Source organism: Sorex araneus, chromosome 2, assembly GCF_027595985.1.
Source record: "Sorex araneus isolate mSorAra2 chromosome 2, mSorAra2.pri, whole genome shotgun sequence".
NCBI classification, from domain to species: Eukaryota; Metazoa; Chordata; class Mammalia; order Eulipotyphla; family Soricidae; genus Sorex; species Sorex araneus.
This window is the reverse complement of record NC_073303.1, coordinates 130,807,746-130,826,217: the sequence shown is the minus strand read 5'-3', so window position 1 is coordinate 130,826,217 and position 18,472 is coordinate 130,807,746. Positions and strand designations below refer to the sequence as shown.

General features: G+C 67.6%; 1 protein-coding gene across 21 annotated transcripts in view; it reads left to right on the top strand.

Annotated features, from left to right (window-relative positions):
- Positions 1-18,472, top strand: part of PLEC (plectin) — a 41,031-nt gene that overhangs the window by 15,271 nt on the left and 7,288 nt on the right. For 4 of the 21 annotated variants that reach the window (XM_055127041.1, XM_055127042.1, XM_055127049.1 and 1 more), the window contains 32 exons: positions 5,208-5,269; positions 5,497-5,511; positions 5,613-5,702; positions 5,925-5,960; positions 6,302-6,379; positions 6,458-6,550; positions 7,174-7,340; positions 7,462-7,577; positions 7,668-7,774; positions 7,913-8,032; positions 8,103-8,198; positions 8,284-8,411; positions 8,685-8,778; positions 9,194-9,348; positions 9,434-9,743; positions 9,824-9,901; positions 9,987-10,148; positions 10,246-10,350; positions 10,437-10,532; positions 10,644-10,769; positions 11,290-11,442; positions 11,523-11,677; positions 11,757-11,883; positions 11,976-12,159; positions 12,238-12,395; positions 12,487-12,665; positions 13,176-13,314; positions 13,400-13,756; positions 13,848-13,931; positions 14,030-14,134; positions 14,228-14,326; positions 15,081-18,461. In XM_055127041.1, the coding sequence (XP_054983016.1) occupies positions 5,208-5,269; positions 5,497-5,511; positions 5,613-5,702; positions 5,925-5,960; positions 6,302-6,379; positions 6,458-6,550; positions 7,174-7,340; positions 7,462-7,577; positions 7,668-7,774; positions 7,913-8,032; positions 8,103-8,198; positions 8,284-8,411; positions 8,685-8,778; positions 9,194-9,348; positions 9,434-9,743; positions 9,824-9,901; positions 9,987-10,148; positions 10,246-10,350; positions 10,437-10,532; positions 10,644-10,769; positions 11,290-11,442; positions 11,523-11,677; positions 11,757-11,883; positions 11,976-12,159; positions 12,238-12,395; positions 12,487-12,665; positions 13,176-13,314; positions 13,400-13,756; positions 13,848-13,931; positions 14,030-14,134; positions 14,228-14,326; positions 15,081-18,461 (7,355 nt within the window). Of the gene's footprint in view, positions 1-2,552; positions 2,702-3,276; positions 3,465-4,564; positions 4,764-5,207; positions 5,270-5,496; positions 5,512-5,612; positions 5,703-5,924; positions 5,961-6,301; positions 6,380-6,457; positions 6,551-7,173; positions 7,341-7,461; positions 7,578-7,667; positions 7,775-7,912; positions 8,033-8,102; positions 8,199-8,283; positions 8,412-8,684; positions 8,779-9,193; positions 9,349-9,433; positions 9,744-9,823; positions 9,902-9,986; positions 10,149-10,245; positions 10,351-10,436; positions 10,533-10,643; positions 10,770-11,289; positions 11,443-11,522; positions 11,678-11,756; positions 11,884-11,975; positions 12,160-12,237; positions 12,396-12,486; positions 12,666-13,175; positions 13,315-13,399; positions 13,757-13,847; positions 13,932-14,029; positions 14,135-14,227; positions 14,327-15,080; positions 18,462-18,472 lie in introns of those variants that run through there. The other 17 variants (XM_055127043.1, XM_055127050.1, XM_055127052.1 and 14 more) reach the window with 13 other exon arrangements.

Sequence of the window (18,472 nt, the reverse complement as noted above, 5' to 3'; positions counted from 1 at the left end):
GGTGGTCCTGGGGAGGACGGTGCGGGGGTCCAGGGGACAGTGTTGGGGTCCTAGGGACAGTGTTGGGGTTCCTGGGGGACAGTATTGAGTCTGGGGGGAGAATGGTGCAGGGGTCCCTTGGGGAAGGGCAGTCCCAGGGCCCAGGGGTCAAGGGAGGACCATGTGGAAACGTGTCTGCAGGTCTTGCCAGCAGTGATTTCCACTCTCCCCGAGGATGAGCCCCCTGGCCCACTGGGTGCCCACTGGGGTGTCTGCTGGACTGCAATGTGGGGTCTGCAGTGCTGGGCCCCAGTCACTTATAAATTGCCTTCCCTGGGCATGGCTGTGTGTGTCAGGAGCCCAGGTTGAGCCCGAGAGGCACAGTGGGATGATGTTGGCTGTGCATGCAGCTGTCCAGGCTCCACCTTGCCACCACACATGTCCCTTGAGTGCTGCTCAATGCCCCTGGCCACCACTGTTGGAGGCCACAAAGCAAAGCCAGAAGCAGCTCTATGTTTATTAGTCTGCGGGGCCCGGGCTGTGTACTGAGGGCCGTGTGTTGGGGACGAACTCGGAAGGCCAAGCATCTGCCAACTGTGCCCCTTCCCTGGTGGCCCTTGGCCTGTCCTTCAGACAGGCTCCCGGGCTAGGCACGGGTGGACAGAGACTGGGACAGGTGAGGCAGTGGGGAAGGGGGATGGCTGGAGGAAGGGCCCAGCTCTGAGACTGAGGGTGTCAGGGAGGTGGGGAGAGCAGGACTGTGGGGGACGGAGGGGCCATTCGGGGGTGCAGAGGCTCAGGGAGGGCCCACTGGCTGACTAAGGGGTGGCGTGAGGAAGAGCTGGGTGGGGAGGCCCTGGGGGCGTGACAGCCGCCCCTCGTCCCTCCTTCTGTCCTTCCTGCCTCTCTTTGCTCCCGGCTTCCTGCCTCCTGGCCCTGTTCTGGCCCCGCTGGGCGCCATGGACAGGTACAGCATGGAGGAGCTCATTCAGCTGGGCCAAGGTAGGGTGGTGGGGCACGGGCTGCTGCCCCAGGGGGCTGCTTTGCCCCATGGTCAGAACTTGGGGAGGAGGATGAGGGTTAGAGGGGTTAGTAACGCCTTGGAGGAGCTGTGGGGAGGGTCTTGGGGTTGCCAGGGTGCCGCTGTGGACGGGCAGCTGCCTCCCACCTCCCGGCCGGCTGTGGGGAGCATGGGGAGCTGCCGTGGGGTGGGTGGTTTCCCTGCCGAGAGGAGTTTCCACAGCACAGCGTGAGGCCAGGCCGGGGTGTGTCCAGCGCCAGGCAGTGTGGCTGGCCAGGCGGGTGTGGCCACACCCAGCGTGGCCTGGGTGAGGGTGGGCTCCGTTTGCCTTCCCTTGGGGGTCTTGCAGCTCTGCACCTAGCATACTTCAGGCTGCCCCTTCTTCGCCTGCTGGCCTGAGCTGCCCGGGCCCACCCCGGGGGCCTTCCTTTCTCTGCACTCCCGAGTCCGGGACGGCTTGGAGTGTGGACGTGCTACCCTGTGCTGGGCTTCCATGCACCTGACGCTCGGCCCGGCAGGGACTCGGGGTCAGCAGTGTGACCTTGCAGGCAGGTGTGCCCCTGGGGCTGAGGCGGCTGGGAGCAAGGCTCACTGGGCCCTTTGCCAAGGCGGTTCTGGTCTTGCTGTGCTGTCTTAAGCATGTGTGTGTGGAAGTGAGGCTGGGAGGAGACCGCACCCCTCTATCCTGGGCACCAGCCTGCCTAGGCCCCACTGCCTTCCCTGACACCTGGTTCCAGGCAGCTTCTTATTATTAGCATCACGGTGGGAGCCGGTGTCAGGTGGCACCGCCAGGCCGCCAGGCTGAGTCCGTCGAGGCCCTGCCGGTGCGTCATGTTCTAACTCTGGACAAATGACGGCTGTACCGTCCTGGGGTATTTATAGCCCGGGCCCCCTGCCCGCCCTCCCCCTGCACTCGGCTCTGCTGAGGCAGCTCCCTGCCCTCCTCCCGGCCACTGCCGCCTCACCGCTGCCCGTGTGGGGTCCGTGACCCCACCAGTCCAGTCCCGCATCCCCTGCCTCCCACCGCTGTCCCCAATGAAGATCGTGCCGGGTACGTGGGCAGCCTGGGACAGCCAGTGACAGCCCCTGGGGCCGTGGTGGGGGGCAAGAGGGCGAGGGGCACAGCAGGCACCCCTCCGGCCTGCTGTCCTTTCCCTGTCTCCCTTGGGGACCAGAGGACGGGGGAGGGGTGCATGTGTCCTTTGAGGAAGGTGGGGGGGGGCTGCAAGCCTGGGTACCCGCCAGCGCGGGGGCGCCTGGCAGCTGTCAGCAGAGGGCACCCTCCGAGGCCCAATGGGGTGCCGGGGCGCTGGTCGCGCGGGATGGGGGGGCACTGTGAGTGGCCCCTCCTCCGGGGTGTGGCCGCGGGGAAGCAGGGGTTAAGGCGCCCGCTAACCTTGAGGGACAGCGCTTCTCCGATAGCCAAGCCGGCCGGAGGCGGCGGCCGCGCGCGCTCGGTGCGGCCCGCAGCGGCGCGGGGCGGTCCCGCAGGCGGGGCGGTCCCGTGCGTGTCGCCCGCCCTCGCCTCGCTGCACCCCGCGGGCTGCGGGGCCTCCCGCGCGGCGGTTCCCGGTAGCTCCGCCGGAGCGATGGAGGCCTCGGGCAGCCTCTTCCCCTCCCTGGTGGTCGTGGGCCACGTCGTCACCCTGGTCGCTGTGTGGCACTGGCGCAGGGGGCGCCGGCCGGCGGTCGAGGAGCCAGGTGAGCGCGCGCGCGGCGCCGCCCCCCTACCGCCCCTTCCCGCGGACACCAACACCCGCACGTGGCGGTGCGGGCTGCGGACCCCGCTCACGGCCCCCCCCACCCCGCGTCCAGCGTCCGGCCGGCTTTGTCCTCGGGGCGCAAAGTCACAGCCCTGGGCCAGAGCCCACGGCAGCTGGGACCTGGCACTGCGGGCAGAGGCCGTGCGTCCAGGGGGCTGCCCTGCGAGCGCGGCTCCCGCGGCAGGTCCCCTGGGCCTGAAGTCCGACAGGCTTGGGGCGGCGCCGGGGGCTGGGGCGCGGCTCTGACTCAGCGCCCGCGGCCGGTGGGAGGCCCGGGCCGCCCCCCACTCACTTTGGTCCCGTGCCCCCAGTAGGGGGTTCCCGGCACCGCCTTCCCGGGTCCCCGGCGGGCGTAGGGCGCCCCGCGCAGGGTCCGGTAGGGCCCCTGCTCGCGTCTTCTCCCCGGCGTGGGGTGCGGCTTCCTGGCCCGTGCTGGGCGGGGCGCCAGGGGGCAGGTTCGTCGGGTCTGGGCCGCGCGCCCGCGGCCGGCAGACGGAGGAGCTGCGGGACCCGGGAGGCCCCGCTCGCGCCCGGCGTCCTCGCTGGCCCCGGCGCTCCCGGGCCCATGGCCGCGGCCGGCGTCTGGTGGGCGGGGGGCGCGCTCGCCTCTCAGGAGGCGCTGCGGGACGGGCCGCGCTGGCTGGACTCGGGCAGCGGGCGCGCCCGGCGGCGCTACCTCTCGGAGCAGCTGTGCTGCGTAGGTGGGTGCGGCCTATGCGCCGCGGGGCGGGCCGGGGGGGGCACGGGGGCTGCCGGAGCGGGCCGGGGCCGCCGGTACCTGGCGGGAGGTGCGGGCCCGGCGAGGGGCGGGGGTGGGGAGGGACCGCGGTGCCCCGCCCTGGCCTCGGCTCCCCGGCCGGGGAAGGAGGAGCAGAGGGCGGGGCTTCCGCGTCGGGGCCGCGGTGGACCCACGGCTCTCGCAGCTAGCCACCAGCGTGGGCCCCCTCAATTTGAGTCGCTGGGGGCACCGTCCGGGCCCGGGGGCTTCTGTGGGGTGTACAGCGGAGGGACGGCAGGATGTGCGGCGTGAGGGCCTCGGGAAGGGGGCTGGGCTGGGCCTGTCCACCGGGAGGTCCCCAGATGGCGAGGAGCAGGACTGCGGCGGAGAGACGGCGCCCGCGCCCCCGCGCTCGCTGCCCCGAGCTCCCAAGGCGGGTCCAAGGCGGGTCCTCGAGGCCGCCTGCGCCCCGGGTCCGCCCCTGCCGTGGGGTGTGGGCGCCCCCCGGTGGCCAGCGGGAACGCTGCGGGCAGTGGGCGGGCCGCGATTCCCGGAATGGGGGCGGGGAGGGGCGCGCGCTCACAGCTGGATCCCATCAGGCCAGATGCGCCTGGAAAATTCTTGCGGTGGGCGCTGCCCGCTTTCTCGTGACGCGCGGGGCTGGGTGTCCCCGCGCCCTTTGCCCTGTTTCTCCGCCTTTACGACCCAACTCGCTGTCCGGTCCCACCCACCGCAAACAGCCCCCCACCCTCGGCCCCCAGGTGTAGCTTCCTTCCCGCTGACTCACCCGCCGGGCCCCCTCCCCACCCTGACTCATGGCAGTCCCCCGCTCCCCTCCTCCCCTCTCTCCGGGGGCGCTGGGGGAGCGAGCCGTGCGGCCCCTGCCCGGGCACGCGGCCCCCTCGGGCCGGTCCCCGCCGGTGCCCCCCGCGGGCCGCGGAGTCCCCGGTTTCCCCCCACCCCCACCCCCGCATGGGGAAAGCGACTTCCTGCCGCGCAGCTTCCTCCTGCGGGGCCCACCCCGGGGGCGGGGCTGCGCGGGGCGGGGCCGGCCGGGCGCGGCCGCTGTCCTGGAGTCCCGCGAGCCAGAGCCAGAGCCAGAGCTCCGTGGGTGCCAGGCGCAGCGCGGGGACGGGCCGACGGACAGACCAACGCGGAGGGGGCGGCACCATGTCTCAGCACCGGCTCCGTGTGCCGGAGCCCGAGGGTCTGGGTCAAGAGAGGACCAACTCGGAGGACAACCTCTACCTGGCTGTGCTCAGGGCCTCTGAGGGCAAGAAAGGTAGAGCGGGCAGGAAGGCCCGCTTCCTGTGGCAGGAAGCCTGGCACGCGGGCAGGGAGGGGTGCCCAGGCTTGTTCGCATTTTAGGGAAAGGTGACTCTGAGGGATTCGGGCAGTGTGCATGGCCAGCCGGGCATGGGCAGGGGGCAGGGGTCGAGGACCTGATGTGGACCTGCTCAGGGGTCTGGCGGAGCCTTGGGTGTGGGCTGGCTGGCGCTGAGGAAGGGCCTCTCCATGCAAGGTGCGGTTTCCCCCTTCCACAATCCGCATTGCCCGTGTGTGGGATGGAGCAGGCTGGGACTTGTGGGAGGGGGGTGTCTGGGTGCTGGCTGCCAGATTGACCCCACCCCCAGAGGCAGACAATGGCCGGGCGGGACCAGGCCACCTCATCCTCTGTGGGGCCTGTTTTCTCTGGGGCTCCAGTAACCTGGCTTGTGTTTCCCAGATGAGCGGGACCGTGTGCAGAAAAAAACTTTCACCAAGTGGGTCAACAAGCATCTTATCAAGGTGGGTGGTGTGTGTGTGGGAGCGTGTCCCGAGTGTGCACCCCCACCGTGTGTGTGCATGTTTCAGGGGTGTGGGGCGGGTGCCCCTGCCCTGCAGGCAGGCTCAGGTGCTGTGCCTGTCTTGCTCCTGTGCTCACTTTCATCTCTGAACCCTGTTATTTTCTGTCTTCTCCCCACGCTTGCCCTGCCTCCTTTCTCCTCTTCTCCTTCCTTCTGGGCTCCGTGTAGCACTGGCGGGCAGAGGTAGGTGCCTTCTAGGGGACAGGCACATCTGTGGCCCTCTTTTCTCTCTGGGCCTGGCATGGCTCAGGGATACCGTTTTCAGCCCAGCCCTGTTCCCACAGGCCCAGAGGCACATCAGGGACCTGTACGAAGACCTACGTGATGGCCACAACCTCATATCCCTGCTGGAGGTGCTCTCGGGGGACAGCCTGGTATGTGTGGCCCCCACAGCCCTGGCTCTGTGTCCAGCCGGCCTCGCGCTCACCCTGCTCGTGGCCTGGACGGTCGGGTTGGGGCCTGGGGTACCGGCCCTATTGCCCTCGTTGGCTCCCCAAAACTTAACCTCATGCTCTGCTCTGCTTTGGTTTCTCTGCTGCTTGGACTCTGAACCTTGACCTCTGCCCTTTACCCTTTGCCCTGCTCTGGCGGGACAGCCAAGAGAGCGGGACCTAATCAGGAGCTTGCGCCTGGTGAGTGGTGGTGCCCGCTGGTCCGAGACCGGGAGCCCCGCTCACCCGGACAGGTGGCACTTGGGTGGGCATGCATCAGCTGCCCACGTCCTGCTGATTGCCCAGCCATGACCCTCCTTGCGGTTTCCTGGCTATTGTGTCCTCCCCACCCCCTTCCTTCCTTCCGAGCTGAGGCCTGGCCCTGGCTGGGGTCCCCGCCCTGCTGGGGTGGGGGTGTCCTGGGGACGAGGGATGAGCTGCTGCTCATGGTGGGGGACCTGAGGGGGGCTGGCAGCTACATTGTGACCCCAGAGAGGCTGCCTGGGGACACTGACTGGCGTTTCTCAATCCTCCTCGCTCAGCCTCGGGAGAAGGGGAGGATGCGTTTCCACAAGCTGCAGAACGTGCAGATTGCCCTGGACTACCTCCGGCACCGCCAGGTAAGGCCCTCGCCCTGCCCATCCCATCCTGCACCCCCAAACTGGCCTGCTGCTGATCTGAGGGTGGCTTGCTCACAGGTGAAGCTGGTGAACATCCGCAACGATGACATTGCAGATGGAAACCCCAAGCTGACTCTTGGCCTGATATGGACCATCATCCTGCACTTCCAGGTAGGGGGAGGGACCCTACTCTGGTGCCCCCAACCCCCTGCAGAGCCCCAATGCTGTATCTGGCCTGAGGTAGCCTTTCCCAGGCTGCCTGTTCCATGCCCTCTGGCCCTGGGCTGGGCCACAAAATCTCCCTGCCCTGCTGAGGAATGCATTCTCTACTGCTGGAGCAGTGCCTGCCTGCCCCAGGGAAGGTTCTAGAGAAGCCCAGGCTGGACCCGCTGACTCACTGCTGCCTGCCCCAGCCACACAGGAAATGGCAAATCTCAGAGTTTTGGGCAGGCACAGCTTCGTTGGCATGTGGCTGAGTCACCAACAGACAGACAGACACAAAGCGGGACAGGCAGATGGCAGGACCCCCAGGCACCAGAGATGGGACAGCGGTGCTTGGCACAGCATACCCCACCCAGAGACCCCTGCCCCCTGCCAGGAAGGTCCTCAGAGTCGGTCTCCCTTGCCCAGCTCGGACCAAGCTTTGGGTCAGCGCTGGCCTGCATGTGGTACAGCTGGGGAGCAGCTCTGGGGGCGCAGCCTGTTCTCCGGAGCCCCCTGGCCTCAGCTGTTGGCAGCTCCTGTGGTTTGGTGGTGGCCACGGCTGAGCACTGCCTGCTGCCTGTGGTGGGCAGATCTCGGACATCCAGGTGAGCGGGCAGTCGGAGGACATGACGGCCAAGGAGAAGCTGCTGCTGTGGTCCCAGCGCATGGTGGAGGGCTACCAGGGCCTGCGCTGTGACAACTTCACCACCAGCTGGCGTGACGGCCGCCTCTTCAACGCCATCATCCACCGACACAGGTGTGGGGCTGGGCAGGTGGGCCCCTGCAGGCAGCTCAGGGTCCAGTGCGGGCAGGATAGGATGGCTCGATGCCTTCTGGGTGCCACCTGCCTACCTGCCCGCCTGCCCTCCCGCCCACAGGCCCATGCTGGTGGACATGAACAAGGTGTACCATCAGTCCAACCTGGAGAACCTAGACCAGGCCTTTTCCGTGGCCGAGCGGGACCTGGGGGTGACACGGCTCCTGGACCCGGAAGGTTGGTTCAGTCCAGCCCCTGCCCCTGCCCCTGCCCCTGCCCCACCCCGTCTCCCACCACCTGCTGGCCCCTAACTCTGCTCTCTTACAGACGTGGACGTCTCACAGCCTGACGAGAAGTCCATCATCACCTATGTCTCGTCCCTCTATGACGCCATGCCCCGGGTGCCCGATGCACAGGATGGGGTGAAGGCCAACGTGAGCTGGGGCAGAATTTGGGGACGCGCAGCCGGGAGCACTGACCCCCCTGGAGTGTCCCCGGGAGTGACCCAGGGGTGGGCTGTGGGCCGGCCCCAGGAGTGACCCTGGGCCGGGTGTGGCTCTCCTGTCCTGCAGGAGCTACAGCTGCGCTGGCAGGAGTACCGCGAGCTGGTGGTGCTGCTGTTACAGTGGATCCGGCACCACACAGCGGCCTTTGAGGAACGCACCTGCCCCTCCAGCTTTGAGGAGATCGAGGTAGGCTGACGTGCGGCCAGGGCCTGGGCCTGGGGGCATGGTTGTGCCTGCTGACACCTATCCCCCCTAGATCCTGTGGTGTCAGTTCCTGAAGTTCAAGGAGACGGAGCTTCCAGCCAAGGAGGCGGACAAGAACCGGTCCAAGGGCATCTACCAGTCCCTGGAGGTGAGGGGGGCACTCCAGCGGGGCCTGGGAAGTCTCCAGTGTGGCCGGCCTCAGCCCTGCCCCCGCTGACGTGGCCTGTCCACAGGGGGCTGTGCAAGCCGGCCAGCTCAAGGTGCCCCCCGGCTACCACCCGCTGGACGTGGAGAAGGAGTGGGGCAAGCTGCACGTGGCCATCCTCGAGCGCGAGAAGCAGCTTCGAAGCGAGTTTGAGAGGTGGGGCGCGGTGCTGGGGGGAACTTGGGCAGGGCCCTCTGGTGGGCGGGCTGTGGTGGCAGGAAAGCCACCCCTGGGCGCGGGCGGGAATGAGTCACTGTGGGTAGGAAACTACCCCCCCCCCAGGCTAGGAAACCCAGCCCACCTCGGCCAGTGTGACTGGGCAGCCGGAGGGGAGCGGGAGCACTAGCAGCCCTCACTTATGCTCCTGGGAGGGGAGGCTGGGGGCAGGGTGCTGCGGCCTGAGCTCACACTTCCCGGGCCGGGCTGCAGGCTGGAGCGTCTGCAGCGTGTGGTGAGCAAGCTGCAGATGGAGGCGGGGATGTGTGAGGAGCAGCTGAACCAGGCCGACGCCCTTCTGCAGTCGGTGAGGGGGGGAAGGGCCTGGCAGGGTGGGTTGGGAGGGAGGAGCCCACAGTCAGCAGGCAGGAGGGAACAGGCTCCAGCTCCTCCCCCTGGGGTGCAGCCAGTCAGAGCTGCTTGGGGCCTGCTGCCTTGCCCTGGCCTGCCCTGGACCGCTCACTGCTGGGGGAGGGTGGGGGCACCCGGACCAGACCCATTCCCGGGGGGCCAGGCCAGGCGCTCACTGAAGGGAGTTTCCAGAAGGGATGGTAGAAGATGAGGCATGGGATCCTGGGCACAGCATTTGGACCTGGGCCCAGCTCCCCTGCTGGGGCTGGCCACTTGACCAGCAGTGCATGTTGGGAGTCTGCCTGGAGTGGGTGGGGAGGGGAGAGATGAGGCTTAGCAAGGCCCCTATACTCAGGACACTTGCCTTGCAGGACATCCGGCTGCTGGTGGCAGGCAAGACACCACAGCGGGCAGCCGAGGTGGAGAGGGACCTGGACAAGGCAGACGGCATGATCCGCTTGCTGTTCAACGATGTGCAGGCCCTGAAAGATGGGCGGCACCCACAGGGCGAGCAGATGTACCGCAGGTGGGCCCACTACAGCTCTTCCCTGGCCCGTGCAGTCCAGGCAGCCTGGCCCGGCTGACACCTGCCCCCTCCCCTTCACCCCCAGGGTATACCGGCTGCACGAGCGCCTGGTGGCCATCCGCACTGAGTACAACCTCCGACTGAAGGCAGGCGTAGCGGCCCAGGTCACCCCAGTGACCCAGGTGCCGTTGCAGAGGCGCCCTGAGCTTGAGGACTCAGCTCTACGCTATCTGCAGGACCTGCTAGCCTGGGTGGAGGAGAACCAGCACCGGGTGGACGTGGCCGAGTGGGGCGGGGACCTGCCCAGCGTGGAAGCCCAGCTGGGCAGCCACCGCGGCCTGCACCAGTCCATCGAGGACTTCCGCGCCAAGGTGGAGCGTGCTCGAGCCGATGAGGTGTGGAGCAGGCACCTGCAGGGGAGGCAGTGGGAGGTGGGTGGGCTGGGCGCTGCAGGCTCACGCCCCCTTCTCTGCAGGGCCAGATCTCACCGGCCACTCGGGGTGCCTACCGAGAAAGCCTGGGCCGGCTAGACCTGCAGTACGCCAAGCTGCTGGTGAGCAGAGCTGGCCACAGGCGGGCGGGGCGGGGGCGGGGGAGCGCCCCCAAAGGGGCAGCCTGCTGACTCAGCCTGCCCACAGAACTCCTCCAAGGCCCGCCTCCGCTCCCTGGAGAGCCTGCACGGCTTTGTGGCTGCCGCCACCAAGGAGCTGGTGTGGCTGAACGAGAAGGAGGAGGAGGAAGTGGGCTTCGACTGGAGTGAGCGCAACAGCAACATGACGGCCAAGAAGGAGAGCTACTCGGTGAGGCCCTGCAGCCCCTTAGCCTGGCCCCAGCCCGTGTTTGGCTAGAGGCGACTTGAAGCCATCCTGCCCTGCTGAGATCGTGGCCTTCTTCCAGGCCCTGATGCGTGAGCTGGAGCTAAAAGAAAGGAAGATCAAGGAGATCCAGAACACGGGGGACCGGCTGCTGCGGGAAGACCATCCTGCTCGGCCCACAGTAGAGGTAGGCTGTGGGACATGCCCCCGCCGTACCTGGGGTGGCTGTGCTTGAGGGTGGGCACCCATCACTCCCCTCCTCCCACTCTGCAGTCCTTCCAAGCGGCCTTGCAGACGCAGTGGAGCTGGGTCCTGCAGCTGTGCTGCTGCATCGAGGCACACCTGAAGGAGAACAGCGCCTACTTCCAGGTGGGCACCGCAAGCCTCCTGCTGGGCCCTCCGCCCACCCTCGGTTCTCAGGGGGGTCTCTGGGATGGGGCCGCTGGTGGGCTGCCGTGTGACCTTTCCCACTGTCCCTAGTTCTTCTCCGACGTGCGGGAGGCTGAGGAGCAGCTGCAGAAGCTGCAGGAGACGATGCGCAGGAAGTACACCTGCGACCGTGCCATCACTGTCACACGCCTTGAGGACCTGCTGCAGGACGCCCAGGTGAACGCCTATCCCAGGCGTGGGACAGACCCCTAGGCATACAGGTCCCAGGGCAGTGCAGGCCGGAAGTTGGGGGTTCTAGCCTATGTTCAGGCCAGAGACAGGCCACATAGGTGCTGGGAAGGCCTCTCCAGAGGTGCTGACTCTGGGGCCAGAAGCAGTGCTGTGGGGCATGTGAAGTGGGGTAGGGGCTGTCCCGTTCTGGATCCCTGGGCAGAGAGGCCCAGACTGGGAGCTCCGTTACTATCTCTGTGGCTGTGGTCACTGCCTGGCGTGCAGCTGGGGCCCAGGAGGGGCAGGCCTGGGAACGCTGGTGGGGGAAGGGGAGTTTCCACAGGTAAAGTTTGGGTCAGGGAAGGCCCAGGACTGGGGCCCGAAGCTGCCTGGGAGAGCAGGGGGAAAAGAAAGTCCGTGGGAACCACTGGGAGCTTCCCTGCCCAGCCCTGCCGCTGTGAGGGGTGAGGCCTGTGGTGTCTGGGGTGGGCTTCCTACCGACCCTCCTCGCCTCCCCTCCTGGCAGGATGAGAAGGAGCAGCTCAACGAGTACCGGGGCCACCTCTCAGGACTGGCCAAGAGGGCCAAGGCCATTGTGCAGCTGAAGCCCCGCAACCCAGCCTACCCAGTGCAGGGCCGCGTCCCGCTGCAGGCTGTGTGTGACTACAAGCAGGTGGAGGTGAGCCGTGGGCAGACTGGGAGTGTGGCCGGGAGAGCACGGGTGTGAGAGCAGTGCCGTGACCACTCTGCCCACCACAGGTGACAGTACACAAGGGGGATGAGTGCCAGCTGCTGGGTGCTGCGCAGCCGTTCCACTGGCAGGTGTTGGGCAGCTCGGGTGGCGAGGCCGCAGTGCCCTCCGTGTGCTTCCTCGTGCCCCCGCCCAACCAGGAGGCACTGGAGGCCGTCAGCAGGTGGGTATAATGCTCAGGGGCCGGAGTGGGGGAGGTGGGCAAATGCCATCACATCCTTGACTGTGTCCTGACCTGCCAGGCTGGAGACCCAGCACCAGGCTCTGGTCACGCTGTGGCACCAGCTCCACGTGGACATGAAGAGCCTTCTGGCGTGGCAGAGCCTCAGCCGTGACGTGCAGCTCATCCGGTCCTGGTCATTAGTCACAGTATGGCCACCAGCCTGAGGGGCGGTCTGTTGGGGGGAGGTGTGGGTTCCGCCCGCTCAGCCCTGTCTCCTGCTCCTCCTCACCCACTCTAGTTCCGCACCTTCAAGCCTGAGGAACAGCGCCAGGCCCTGCGCAGCCTCGAACTGCACTATCAGGCCTTCCTGCGGGACAGCCAGGATGCGGGGGGCTTTGGGCCTGAAGACCGACTGCAAGCTGAGCGTGATTATGGCTCCTGCAGCCGCCACTACCAACAGCTGCTGCAGAGCGTAGAGCAAGGTAGGGGGTGGCACTGGACTAGGGGGGGGGGCGGGTCTGGGCAGGTGGTGGCCAGCAGCTGACAGGAATATCCCCCAGGCGAACAAGAGGAATCCCACTGTCAGCGCTGCATCTCAGAGCTCAAGGATATCCGGCTGCAGCTGGAGGCCTGTGAGGGCCGCACTGTGCACCGCCTGCGGCTGCCCCTGGACAAAGAGCCCGCGCGCGAGTGTGCCCAGCGCATTGCCGAGCAGCAGGCAGGCCCCCCCCCCCACCACATACTCTCTGCCTTCCAGGGGAGCCCTCCTGGCTCTGAGCACTGCTCACGCCTGCTCTCTCTGTTCTCAGAAAACGCAAGCGGAAGTGGAAGGGCTGGGCAAGGGGGTGGCCCGGCTCTCGGCTGAGGCGGAGAAGATCCTGGGCCTGCCCGAGCCATCGCCCGCGGCCCCGACGCTGCGCTCAGAGCTGGAGCTGACCCTGGGCAAGCTGGAGCAGGTCCGCAGCCTGTCTGCCATCTACCTGGAAAAGTGAGTAGTGGCGACTCCGGACGGCACAGCAGCTGAGTCTAGCAGGTGCACTTGAGGGACCAGGCTGGGGCCACACCGATGGCAGAAGAGGCTGGTCTGGACTGTGCCAAGGGCTCCACAGGACTTCCTGGGGTGGAGAGAGTGGGGATATGGGGGTTCCCACAAGGACTGGGGATCAAGGGTTGGAGCCAGAAGGGAGGGTCCAGGTCACAGACAGGAATAGAATCTGAGCCCCTGCTGCAGGAGCTGGATCCCCTCCCTCACCTACAGTCACCCCAGGAGCGTGAGGGGTCCTCGTGTCCCCAGCCCCCTCCACAACCTCCTTGCTGGCTGGGCCTGCACAGGCATAGGCTTCTGATATGTCACCAGTTGTCAGGGCCCTGCATGGCACCACAGCCCCTGCCCGTTCCCTGTGAGCCCTCCGGTGCACCCTCTCCTCACAACCTCCCCCTGGGAGTCCCTGTGTGCCAGCACCCCTGGTGCCAATGACTCCTGCTTTCTCCTCACCAGGCTCAAGACCATCAGCCTGGTGATCCGCAGCACGCAGGGGGCTGAGGAGGTGCTCCAGGCACATGAGGAGCAGCTGAAGGAGGTGCAGGCTGTGCCCGCCTCCCTGGCAGAGCTGGAGGCCACCAAGGCCACTCTGAAGGTGCCGCTGCTGGGCCCGCATGTGGTCAGGAGGGTTGGGCTAGCAGGGGCCCCGGCTAAAGTTGTGCGGTCTCTGACCCTAACAGAAGCTCCGGGCCCAGGCAGAGGGGCAGCAGCACATGTTTGACACCTTGCGGGATGAGCTGCGGGGGGCACAGGAGGTGGGCGAGCGCCTGCAGCAGCGACATGGAGAGCGGGACGTGGAGGTGGAGCGCTGGAGGGACAAGGTCACACAGCTGCTGGAGCGCTGGCAGGCAGTGCTGGCGCAGGCCGACCTGCGGCAGCGGGAGCTGGAGCAGCTGGGCCGCCAGCTGCGGTACTACCGGGAGAGCGCCGATCCGCTGGGGGCCTGGCTGCAGGAGGCCAAGCAGCGGCAGGATCGCATCCAGGCCATGCCGCTGGCCAACTGCCAGGCCGTACGGGAGCAGCTGCGGCAGGAGAAGGTGGGCAGGGCCGGGGTGGGGTGTGGCCCGGCGGGGCGGCGCCAGCCTTGGGGCGGGGCCTGAGCCTGACCACCCATGTGGTCCTGCCCAGGCACTGCTCGAGGAGATCGAGCGCCACGCAGAGAAGGTGGAAGAATGCCAAAAGTTCGCCAAGCAGTATATAAACGCCATCAAGGTGAGGCCTGGGCAGATAGTCCTGGGCGGTTCCCCTGGAAAGGCTGTGTTTAGGGGCTTGGGGACGGGAGCTGGTAGTGAATCAGTGTGTCCTTGTAGGACTATGAGCTGCAGCTGGTCACGTACAAGGCCCAGCTTGAGCCAGTGGCCTCTCCGGCCAAGAAGCCCAAGGTGCAGTCTGGGTCCGAGAGTGTCATCCAGGAGGTGAGGCCCCGCTGGGGCTGCTGGGGTGCGGGGTGGGGGAGCACCTGGGCTGGGACTGTGCTCACCTGGCCGCCTTTGGTCTCTTGCCTGTAGTATGTGGATCTGCGCATGCGCTACAGCGAGCTGACCACGCTCACTGGCCAGTACATCAAGTTCATCAGCGAGACGCTGCGGCGCATGGAGGAGGAAGAGGTACAGCTCTGGGGCGGGGAGGCCATCCTGTTGTCCACCCTGCCCCTGACGGCCGCTGAGAACCCGGCTGAGACCACTGCGCACAGCCCATCCTGCACCCTCCACAGTCCCCAAGGGCGGTCCCCATGGCCTCCCCCACCTTGGCCTGGCACTGTGCTGCTGCTCCCTGTGGTGGACTTCTCTACGCTGGCTCGGACCTCCCAATGGCTATCCTGTGCCCCTCAGCAGGACCTCTGGGGCTACTTTGCTGGGACGTGGGGGTTTGGAAAGGGGTGTCTGTAGGTGCGGGGCAGGTACTACTTCAGGTGTGTGTGTGGGGGCACTGTCTGGTCTCTCAGTGGCACCCTCTGCTGGCTACCATGGCGTCCAGGTCACCTTTCCAAGCTGGCTCAGGCCTGCCCCATCCGCAGGGATGCAGGACTGGACAGGAGTCAGGGACAGGTGTCAGGTGGCCAGAGCCCGGCTGGCAGGTGTCAGCTGTGGTCAGAAGTGGCTGCGCGGTGGGCGTGGCTGGTGGGTCCCACAAACCTGCTTTGCTCTCTCCCTGTGGTGAGCTTGGTGGCGCCAGGCTGCTCTTGCTGCCCAAGTGCTGGGCGTGTGCACGCTGGCCCCCTCCCCAGGCTGCGACGTCTGCCCGCCCCACAGCGCTGTGGGTGTGAACTGTGGGGGTGGGCATATCTTGTCACACGCGTAGCTGGTGGCCACTGGGTGCTCACCGCTCTCTGGTTCTCTCTTCTCTCTGCTACGGCCACAGAGGCTGGCTGAGCAGCAGCGGGCAGAGGAGCGGGAGCGGCTGGCCGAGGTGGAGGCTGCATTGGAGAAGCAGCGGCAGTTGGCTGAGGCACATGCGCAGGCAAAGGCACAGGCTGAGAGGGAGGCGCAGGAGCTGCAGCGGCGCATGCAGGAAGAGGTGGCTCGGCGAGAGGAGGTGGCCATGGATGCCCAGCAGCAGAAGCGCAGCGTCCAGGAGGAGCTGCAGCACCTGCGACAGAGCTCTGAGGCAGAGATCCAGGCCAAGGCCCGGCAGGCCGAGGAGGCGGAGCGCAGCCGGCTGCGCATCGAGGAGGAGATTCGTGTGGTGCGCCTGCAGCTGGAGGCCACGGAGCGCCAGCGCGGCGGGGCGGAGGGGGAGCTGCAGGCGCTGCGGGTGCGGGCGGAGGAGGCCGAGACTCAGAAGCGGCAGGCGCAGGAGGAGGCTGAGCGCTTGCGGCGGCAGGTGCAAGACGAGAATCAGCGCAAGCGGCAGGCGGAGGCCGAGCTGGCTCTGCGGGTGAAAGCCGAGGCGGAGGCAGCCCGAGAGAAGCAGCGAGCCCTGCAAGCACTGGAGGAGGTGCGGCTGCAGGCGGAGGAGGCGGAGCGGCGCATGCGCCAGGCCGAGGCCGAGCGTGCGCGCCAGGCGCAGGTGGCCCTGGAGACGGCGCAGCGCAATGCGGAAATGGAGCTGCAGACCAAACGCGCTTCCTTTGCCGAGAAGACTGCGCAGCTGGAGCGAACGCTGCAGGAGGAACACTTGGCTGTGGCGCAGTTGCGCGAGGAAGCTGAGCGGTGCGCGCAGCAGCAGGAGCAGGCCGACCGCGCTCGGGAGGAGGCGGAGCGGGAGTTGGAGTGCTGGCAGCTGAAAGCCAACGAGGCACTGCGGCTGCGGCTGCAGGCCGAGGAGGTGGCGCAGCAGAAGACCTTGGCGCAGGCCGAGGCCGAGAAGCAGAAGGAGGAGGCGGAGCGCGAGGCCAGGCGGCGCGGCAAGGCTGAGGAACAGGCCGTGCGGCTGCGCGAGCTGGCCGAGCAGGAGCTGGAGAAGCAGCGGCAGCTGGCTGAGGGCACCGCACAGCAGCGGCTGGCGGCCGAGCAGGAGCTGATCCGCCTGCGCGCCGAGACTGAGCAGGGGGAGCAGCAGCGGCAGCTGCTGGAGGAGGAGCTGGCCAGGCTGCAGCGTGAGGCAGCGTCAGCCACACAGAAGCGCCAGGAGCTTGAGGCCGAGCTGGCCAAGGTGCGGGCGGAGATGGACGTGCTTCTGGCCAGCAAGGCGCGGGCCGAGGAGGAGTCGCGCTCCACCAGCGAGAAGTCCAAGCAGCGGCTAGAGGCGGAGGCCGGGCGCTTCCGCGAGCTGGCCGAGGAGGCGGCGCGCCTGCGGGCCCTGGCTGAGGAGGCCAAGCGGCAGCGGCAGCTAGCGGAGGAGGACGCGGCCCGGCAGCGCTCGGAGGCTGAGCGGGTGCTGGCCGAGAAGCTGGCCGCCATCAGCGAGGCCACGCGGCTGAAGACGGAGGCGGAGATAGCGCTCAAGGAGAAGGAGGCGGAGAACGAGCGGCTGCGGCGGCTGGCCGAGGACGAGGCCTTCCAGCGGCGGCTGCTGGAGGAGCAGGCGGCCCACCACAAGGCGGACATTGAGGAGCGCCTGGCGCTGCTGCGCAAGGCTTCGGACATGGAGCTGGAGCGGCAAAAGGGGCTGGTGGAGGACACGGTGCGGCAGCGGCGCCAGGTGGAGGAGGAGATCCTGGCGCTCAAGGCGAGCTTTGAGAAGGCTGCGGCCGGCAAGGCGGAGCTGGAGCTGGAGCTGTGCCGCATCCGCAGCAGCGCTGAGGACACGCAGCGCAGCAAGGAGCAGGCGGAACAGGAGGCGGCGCGGCAGCGCCAGCTGGCCACGGAGGAGGAGCAGCGGCGCCGTGAGGCTGAGGAGCGTGTGCAGAGGAGTCTGGCGGCGGAGGAGGAGGCGGCACGGCAACGCAAGGCTGCCCTGGAGGAGGTGGAGCGTCTCAAAGCCAAGGTGGAGGAGGCCCGGCGCCTCCGTGAGCGCGCAGAGCAGGAGTCGGCGCGGCAGCTGCAGCTGGCCCAGGAGGCGGCGCAGAAGCGGCTGCAGGCAGAGGAGAAGGCACATGCCTTCTCCGTGCAGCAGAAGGAGCAGGAGCTGCAGCAGACGCTGCAGCAGGAGCAGAGCATGCTGGAGCGCCTGCGCAGCGAGGCGGAGGCTGCGCGGCGGGCGGCTGAGGAGGCGGAGGAGGCCCGGGAGCGGGCAGAGCGGGAGGCCGCCCAGTCGCGGCACCAGGTGGAGGAGGCCGAGCGGCTGAAGCAGTCAGCAGAAGAGCAGGCCCAGGCGCGGGCGCAGGCACAGGTGGCCGCCGAGAAGTTGCGTAAGGAAGCTGAGCAGGAGGCGGCCCGGCGTGCCCAGGCCGAGCAGGCGGCCTTGCGGCAGAAACAAGCAGCGGATGCCGAGATGGAGAAGCACAAGAAGTTCGCAGAGCAGACACTGCGGCAGAAGGCACAGGTGGAGCAGGAGCTCACGGCCCTGCGGCTAAAGCTGGAGGAGACTGACCACCAGAAGGGCATTCTGGACGAGGAGCTGCAGCGACTCAAGGAAGAGGTGACGGAGGCCACGCGCCAGCGCAGTCAGGTGGAGGAGGAGCTATTCTCCGTGCGCGTGCAGATGGAGGAGCTGGGCAAGCTCAAGACGCGAATTGAGGCTGAGAACCGGGCTCTCATCCTGCGCGACAAGGACAACACTCAGCGCTTCCTGCAGGAGGAGGCTGAGAAGATGAAGCAGGTGGCGGAGGAGGCGGCCCGGCTCAGTGTGGCTGCCCAGGAGGCCGCCCGACTCCGGCAGCTGGCCGAAGAGGATTTGGCACAGCAGCGGTCACTGGCAGAGAAGATGCTCAAGGAGAAGATGCAGGCGGTGCAAGAGGCCACGCGGCTCAAGGCCGAGGCAGAGCTGCTGCAGCAGCAGAAGGAGCTGGCCCAGGAGCAGGCCCGGCGGCTGCAGGAGGACAAGGAGCAGATGGCCCAGCAACTGGAGCAGGAGACGCAAGGCTTCCAGCGCACCCTGGAGGCTGAGCGGCAGCGGCAGCTGGAGATGAGTGCCGAGGCCGAGCGTCTCAAGCTTCGGGTGGCTGAGATGAGCCGGGCGCAGGCCCGTGCTGAAGAGGATGCCCAGCGCTTCCGGAAGCAGGCCGAGGAGATAGGAGAGAAACTGCACCGCACGGAACTGGCCACGCAGGAGAAGGTGACGCTGGTACAGACACTGGAGATTCAGCGGCAGCAGAGTGACCACGATGCTGAGCGCCTGCGGGAGGCCATCGCCACCCTGGAGCGGGAGAAGGCGAAGCTCAAGGAGGAGGCTCACCTGTTGCAGCTCAAATCCCAGGAGGTACTGGGTCC